This window comes from Antrostomus carolinensis, unplaced genomic scaffold (assembly GCF_000700745.2).
Source record: "Antrostomus carolinensis isolate BGI_N321 unplaced genomic scaffold, ASM70074v2 scaffold25106, whole genome shotgun sequence".
In the NCBI taxonomy this organism is placed as follows: domain Eukaryota; kingdom Metazoa; phylum Chordata; class Aves; order Caprimulgiformes; family Caprimulgidae; genus Antrostomus; species Antrostomus carolinensis.
The window spans coordinates 1-7,846 of NW_010320202.1; the positions used below are offsets into that span (position 1 = coordinate 1).

The window sequence follows — 7,846 nt, forward strand, 5'->3', positions numbered from 1 at the left end:
CTTTGTGCTTACCGTGCCGGCGGCCCGCGAGATGCTCCGTCATGTTCTTGGGTTTAAGGATCGATTTATTTTTTTAGGAAAAACGAGGGTGGCTTAGGGCGGAAGGAAAGAAAACAGGCACGTCCTTCCCGGGTTACGGGGTGCCCCGGGCGTGCTGCGCTGGCAGCTGATGAAGCGGGTGCTTCCCACAGCTGACATCCCCAGAAGGATGGTGGTTCCTGTTACATAAAGTGGGAACCCCCAGGGAGCTCTGCCCCGGCTTTAGGGTGGTCGGGCTCAGCGCTGCGGGGTTTGCTGCAGCCGGGAGCCTCCTCTTCACTTTCTCCATCATCTCTGCTGGTGCCGGTTGTGTAACGGTTGGAAGGCAGCGGTTATCCCTGCGCCTCGGTTCAGGCTGTGGTGGCCGCTGAAGCCAGGCTGGCTCATTCCCTTCTCTCTCTGTGATTCCCGTTGCTTTTGTACTTCCTCCATCAAAACCATGCAAGAGCAGTAATTTTCAAAAGATTGCCTAAAATAAGTTTTTTAATCTGAGGCTAGGATTAATAAAATCAGTTGGCAAATAGGGAAGCAAGCAGCAATTTACTGATGCTAATGGGTGATACTGATGCTAGATGTACTACATCTCCTCAGTTATGCACTTTCTGGATGCTGTGCTTGCCCTTCTCTTATTGATCACCAGCTCTGTGCCAGTGCTTTGCCATGTTGCTTGTGTTGCATTGCTTTATTTGATGGATTATTCCCTGTCCTTGCCTTTCACTCCTGTCAGCACATCCCTCCCCAGGAGCGTTGGTACTGTGGTGGCAGTGTGTCAGTTGGATGGTGGTGCACCAGGTGGTTTCCACCTGCAGTTAAAGCCCTGGTGTGGTAGGGAGCAGGGTACCCTTGCTCACAGTACAGCTGAGCCTTACACTGGGTGGTGAAATCTCTGTGATCATCCCCTTTTTGGTCCTTTATTGACCTCCTGCCTCCGTTTTCTTTTCCTTATACTTAGTCTCTTCTGTCCCTCCGTTCTGTCTCCATGAGTTTTTCCCACCTTCATTTCTCGCAGGCATCCACCCTAACAGATTCTAGCCCCATGCTTCTGGTATATTCTTCCTGTCTTCTTCTTCTTTTTTGGCCTCCTTGTTTTACCTTGTTGTGGATGCCTCCTCCCTGGAAGTGTTCAAGGCCAGGTTGGATGAGGCTCTGAGCAGCCTGGTCTAGTGGAAGGTGTCCCTGCTGATGGCAGGGGGCTTGGAACTAGATGATCTTTAAGGTCCTTTCCAACCCAGACCATTCTATGATTCTATGATTCTGTTTCTGGAATGTCAATGCTGAGGGTCAGTTGTTTACTTTAAGGAGTTTTTAGGACCAGACTAGCTTTATAGTAAAAATTACATGAAAATTGTATCCAGCTAATATCTTGAAATTCAACATTACTTCTCCCTAAGAAGTACCTGGTGAGATAAGATTTAATTCATAACTGAACATCAGCAGTCAAGGCTTATGTCATATCCTGCAGTTTAAAACCCATTTATTGCTCCAAAATTATTCAGTTAATCAGACTATTAATCCCAAAGTAGTGTCTTACATTTTGCCTGCTAGTGATGTCAGTATTGCTGATATCACCTGAAAATTAAGAGCTCAGAGGTATAAACCCATGGTTTGAAAGCAGAAGAGAAATTGCTCCATAGTACTGCTCGTGGCTGTCCTTGTAGAGTGCCCTGATCGTTTAAATGATTTTGCACATTCCTTTCATTTTAGCAGGTAAAATAGCTGATTTCTAGTTACTTTTTTTATCTAATTACTGCATTGTTGATGGTCTAAATGTGCTGTATACGCTACTGTTATGCAAGGAATCCCCAGCAATGCGGGGGCACAAGGGGAAGTACAAGTACTGATAGCAGTCATTCCTAGCTGGGTCAAAAGCACCACTGGGAAAACCTGATTTCATGTCCTTGATGCATTGGAGAATTCTTCCATACCTTGGATCTGATGCAAAGTATGAGAGCAACTTTGCTGGAAAGTACTATAGGAATGACAGGGGGGGAAAAAAAGAGGTAGGAATTTATGACTCATAAGGCTAAAGACTTTGGACTTCTACTTCCAGACTAGGGTAACACTGGTAACACTGGAAACTTAGTTCTCTTCTCTCCTCGTGTAATCTGCTGAAAGCAGGTAAAGAGCTCCTGAATATTGATTCCAGTTCCTGCCTACCTGATTGATAAAGGTGGTGTTGTATGTATGGTAGGCATAATAAAATGCAGTCACATTGCTACTGTGCCCTTGTAGTGAAAATGGGGCTGGATGAAATAAATCTTTCCCTGTATGGATATATTGCCATACCCCAAAGCTTTCTGAAACTTTGAGTGATAGAGTAAAACAATAAAAGGTAAGGAATTTGATTTCCCATTCTGTAAGATCTAAATATCATTCTTTTGCAATAGCTTTCCACTGAATATCATAATATAAACACAGTAAGATAATATTCCTAACTACCAGCTCTATAAATAAATATCTGCCTAATAAATCAGAGCAAAAGGGGCAACATGCACCACTGTGTGTTTAGGTCAACTGTTTGCTTTTACATAAAATTTTAGTGGTTGTAAGGGTAAAGACAGAAAAACACTACTGCGTTTTCAGCAAGGAGGGTATAAACTGCTAGCCCTACTTTGATCAACATTATCCACAGATTCAGCAGGGGAAATGTATTAGCTGTAAAAGGAAGATTAGAATTTAGCCTCCTGTGCTTGCTAATTTTTTCAGACTCCTGCCCCTTTGTGTGCTGGTGCAAGAATTATTGCTATCAATTTATAGGAAATGTCTTATAATTTATTGAATATTTGAAGCTTCTCTCATCTCAAACAGCTGCCAATTTTCCAACCTATGAATATTAAAAATGCAACCCATGGGAAGTGCTCAGTGCAATGGATCTGGGAAAGATTCACACAGGATTGGTCTTGTGTATGATGGTTTCTGCAAAGCTTATTACTTGTGTGTCAGTGAAGGAAGCAATTTAAACTCTATTCTATGCATGCGTTTTAAGCATCAACCATAAAAACCATTCAATTCCAATTCTTTACCACATTACATGTGCTCATTGACATTTAGACATGGAGAAGTATGTATTACATTTTCTGAAGCAGAATGATTGCATTTCACATCCACTCTGCACTCTCTTTGGGTTACCTTGAAGGTAGGATTCACTGGAGAGCAAGGCCCCTGGGTATTTTTCACACTGTTTTGGTCTAAGATGACTGTCAGTGAAATGATGTTTTACTGAATTCTTGATGGTTTGGGTCTTATTAAAAAATCAGTGGCATAAGCCTACTCTAGGATACCCACCTTTGCCATCACAGTGTTGTTTCCCCTCTGCACTTCACCTGTAGCAGTGCTGACCTGTCAGGACAGCATTTTGGCAGCTGCCTGCATGGATCAGATAGAGACATCAGGAGCAACGTCTGTGTCTTTTTCTGCTGTCCTCCTGTGCTGGGGCAGTGATAAATTGCTCCTGCCCAGGAGAAGAGGCACCATAGTATTGTTTCTAGGACTAAGAAAGACTTAAAAGAGTATTATACTACTACCAATGTGTATAAGTGTCCTGTGTTATCGAGATTTCAGTTTCCCAATTTTGCCTTACATACCGCCTTGCGTACCTAGTAAATGAATCTGTAAGTCTATAGACAGCAAAAATTTAGCCCTTTTTTCTAGCATGATCCAGGAAATATCTCATGTGCCTACAGTTACAGGGTGTTAGTTCCAGGGAGGAGGTAGAATAAACAGTATGGCAGATGGGTGAACAATATTTTTCCTGTATTGGGACTGTATATCCAGAAAAGAAGGAGATGACAGAGAGCTATCCTGAGACCCAGGAGCATGTCCTGCAGCGGGATATGTCAGCGGGATGATTCAGCCTCTAACTGTGCCCAGCCCCAGCACAGAAGCAGATCATACAGGTATCAGTTAGCGTGTTGTTTTCTGTGATGTTTCCCTGTGGATCTGGACTAGCATCAGTGTCTCTCATTACAGAGCAAGGCAAGAGTCATAGGCTGCCATGGACACAGGGAAGACCTGAAACAACATGAGGTAGCACAGGGAGACTGACCTCTTTAATTCCACAAATAAATTAAATTAGCTTCTCTCCCATGCTCTGATTTTGAAAGAACAGCATGCTAATCTGAAACTTGCCTGGCCTGAATGCAGAATTTGCCTGTGTGTGTTTGTCCAATGCATCTTCAAAGGGTTTTATTTGTTGTTGGTTTGTTTTGTTTCGTTTTGTTTCACCAGAAAGAAACACCACTTGCCAATGCTGCATTTTGGGCTGCAAGAAAAGGAAACCTGGCTCTCCTCCAGCTGCTGCTGAACAGTGGGCGAGTAGACGTGGACTGCAAGGACAGCGTATGCACACAATGCACATACACCCACTGCACTGATCTTACATTGCTTTCCATAGCCTGCTGCACCAAGGGTGTGGCAGGGATCTAACACAAGACATTTGAGAGTATTTTGGCACTCAGGGATGATTTAAAACCTTCTCTTGTCAGGAAGCAAGTTTGAAACTCAAGATAAAATAGCATGATGATTTACATCAGTGGCAAGGGGTTAAGAATTTGCCAGCACTCAAAAATGTGTCTTACACAGTTATTTGTGGTGCTGACATTAAAAACACAGATCCTAGCACCTCAGGCTTCTCTTTGCGAGGAAATGTCATTGTAGCAATAGATCATGGTGAAGACACGACTCAACTGAGCCCAAGCAGCAATGATTCTGTCAGCTAGCAGAGCTCCTCATAATTAGTTTTGAAAAAAAATAACCCTGGTCCACAGTTTCCATTTAGACAGTGTAAAAGTTTTCATTTGATGTGCAGCCATTCCCACCCTGTGTGGCATGCAGTGTCCTACACCCAGCAGTGCCGTCAGAACTGCTGGCCTGCTAACTTCTTCCTCCCACCCCCCCCAGTATCTCCTGGACTTGGCACAAACATGAAGACAGTACAATTTCCAAGCAAAGAGCCCAGACATGTGAAAGAAATATTTCATGGGGATTTCCTTACTGTAACTGGCATGGGTTTAAATTAGTTTTGAGATAAGAAATGGGTTGAAAACACAGATAATGGGTATGCCTTGCTATTCTGCCTACAACATAAGGAGAGATACTTGATTGTGCTAAGCTATAGCAAAGAGCGGGGGAAAACCAGGCTTGAGAAGTTGCCAGGTTTTTTTGGTGCTGAGGCTGACTTACTAAGAGTTGTGCCTGTGTTGTACAGGATTAGTGCCATTTCCAGCCTGAAACATGAACCTGCTGCAGCTTCTCTCACTCTGAATACCTTCAAAGTGCCCTGTACCCAAGTGTTTGTCCTGCAGTAGTTCTGGAGCTGATGCTATGAGTGTCATTCTGATAGGGGGGGAAGGTTGTTCAGATGAGGGCATGAAGTAAGCAGGACAAAGATCAATGTAAAGAAATAAGGTCCACTACTGATCATTTTTTCCTCAAAATAAGGCTAACCTTGATCAAGAATTTTTATAATACATTGTAAAATATCCTGACTTTTAATTGTATCAGGCATACACATTTTCTAGACTAAAATATTTTTGTAGGATTCAGGCTGCATGGTTCTTTTTTGTAATGTCACACATTCCTTATTTAGATTAAACTGGTGTGTGTGAATGTTTTAGAAGGATGAATTTCATTGTTATGCATGTGGTTTCTGTATATTGTCCATACATCACATACATATAACCTAAATCTTATTTGGTTCACTGGAGCAGTGATCTTATGGGGTACTGAGGGAACTGAACACATAGTTCTGGTACGGAAAGTTCTCTCATGTAGTGTGAAGAGTCACAGAGTGAGTTTGCTCTTATCATTTGGATAGGGAATTAGTATTGAATCACCCTGACCTTACTCCTGACTATGACTCACAATTAAGTGACTCAGCTAAGTCACTCAGCTCCTGTGTCTAAGGTTATTCTTCTGGAAATGGTGCAAAGATCTTTGAGATTCTCTGGTAAAATGCTGTGTATATATTGAAAGTATTGTTATTTTTGTTTATACTTTGGCACAATAGGGAGAACTCATTGCACATGTATGTGTTGAATAGTTAGGCTTTAGCACTGTAGGCAAGTCTGCAATGTTTTTGCTTTAACACCTGCTAATTCCTCATTTCCAAAGTATTCCTGATAGTAAATTTTAAATAAGTTTTTAAATGGTCATAAGCTTCCTTCAGCTTTTCAGAAGAGGTGCTATCTCTTCCAGACAGCCTGATACATTGCTGGAGGCATCTTTTGAAGGTACTGACTTGTTTTTCTTTACTCTCAGCTTGGCACAACAGCCCTGATGGTAGCATCTTACTATGGCCACATAGATTGCGTACGTGAATTGGTCTTGCAAGGAGCAGATATCAATCTGCAGAGAGAGGTAGGCAGAGATCTGCATTCAAACAGGGATTGATTAAGTGACTGTTGGTTTATTAGAAATAATAAAAGAGTGTTGTCTGTCGCTTTTTGCCAACTGCTTATTTGTCACTTGCTATGCAGTGCGTGTATAAACAGGGTCTGTTCTCTTGAGGACATCAAGGAATCAGATGTCTGGAGTTTATAATAGAAAATGCCAGGGGTGCATTTATAAATAATTCATCAAACACTTCCAGAAAATCTGGTTCGTGAAGGTCAGTTACACATGAGATGTAACCCCCTAGGATTACACCATTTATGCATCTGCAATTTTACTTATTAGCACAGTAATTTACAGCTCTCTGGATGGGATAAATTATAAAGAGAAGTCCTTGACCTTTTGACTTGTAGAGTCTGGCCATTAAAATGGAGCTGATGCCACTGCTAGCCTGGGGATTATTTTGAGTCTGTATGCTTTGGAGTTTCTACCTCTTAGTCTGAGCCAGCTCATCTTTAACAATCCCACAGCTTAGTCACCGTACCCTTCCCTGCATCTCTGTATTCAAGGTATCTCTCGCATCATGACATGCTTGCTTGTGCAAGGGACATTAGTGGCTAGTTTTGGGAAAGTGCCTTCCCCTCATACCCCATGTAAATGGTTGTAATGAGTACTTGCAGCTGCTCTTGTCTGTGTGCTGTCTACACAGAGAACAGAATTGCTCTGAGACAATGACAGTTGTACTGATCCTAAGAGCAGAGCTGTTTAAGGAGGGCATGTGGTAACATGGGATGGTGGCAGGCAGTGCAGGACAGCAGTAGGCTCACCGCTTTGACAATGCAAGCCAATGTTTCTCATTTTCCCTGGTTACCTGGAACTAGAGCATTATTCTCATCTGACATGTGCAAGTTACTGAGTCAGTGAATGCCATGCTCACTGATACAAGTGTCTTTGCACTTACTGGCCTAAACTTGCTCTAGCCATGATTGTCAGTGTCTTTCAGTGGGGTCCTGTTCCAACAAAACATGTATTTAAACCTGTCCCTTCCCTTAGGTAAACATTACTAGAAAAGCAGCAACAAAAGGAAAAGTTGAGAACAGTTTTATGGAGCTGCTCTTGAGTATTGCTCAGGACATACTGATTGAGTGAGCCAACAAAAAGAGAAACACTGAAATCGCTCTGTTGCAGAGATGAAGCAAATCAGATGAAGTTTAAGCCCTGAAGACCAATGGCACTGTTCTGAAACCAAATCCGCATATTAAAACCAATGGTCTTGTACTCTGAAGTTGTTGTTAATCTTGGGGAAGTGAGAGCTCCACAAATGTGTCTGGGAGAGGGGGCTCTGAAATGGTCTCAAGGGGCCATGTGCTATTGTAAAGGTTTTGGGCACTGTAGCAAATTTCACGTGTCGCTCCCCTTTCCTGCACATTCTATGTGGGATGAGAGAGCCTGAAGTCAGGAAAGCCCTCAGGAAAGT

At 42.6% G+C, this 7,846-nt stretch overlaps 1 protein-coding gene across 1 annotated transcript in view; it reads left to right on the top strand.

The window, feature by feature from the left end:
- Positions 1-4,266: 4,266 nt before the first annotated feature.
- The window catches only part of ANKRD29 (ankyrin repeat domain 29), a gene marked incomplete at its 5' end in the record, with an annotated part of 24,259 nt that continues 20,679 nt past the window's right edge, over positions 4,267-7,846 (top strand). The window contains 2 exons of the mRNA XM_010169533.1: positions 4,267-4,377; positions 6,298-6,396. Coding sequence (XP_010167835.1) covers positions 4,267-4,377; positions 6,298-6,396 — 210 coding nt within the window. The remainder of the gene's footprint in view (positions 4,378-6,297; positions 6,397-7,846) is intronic.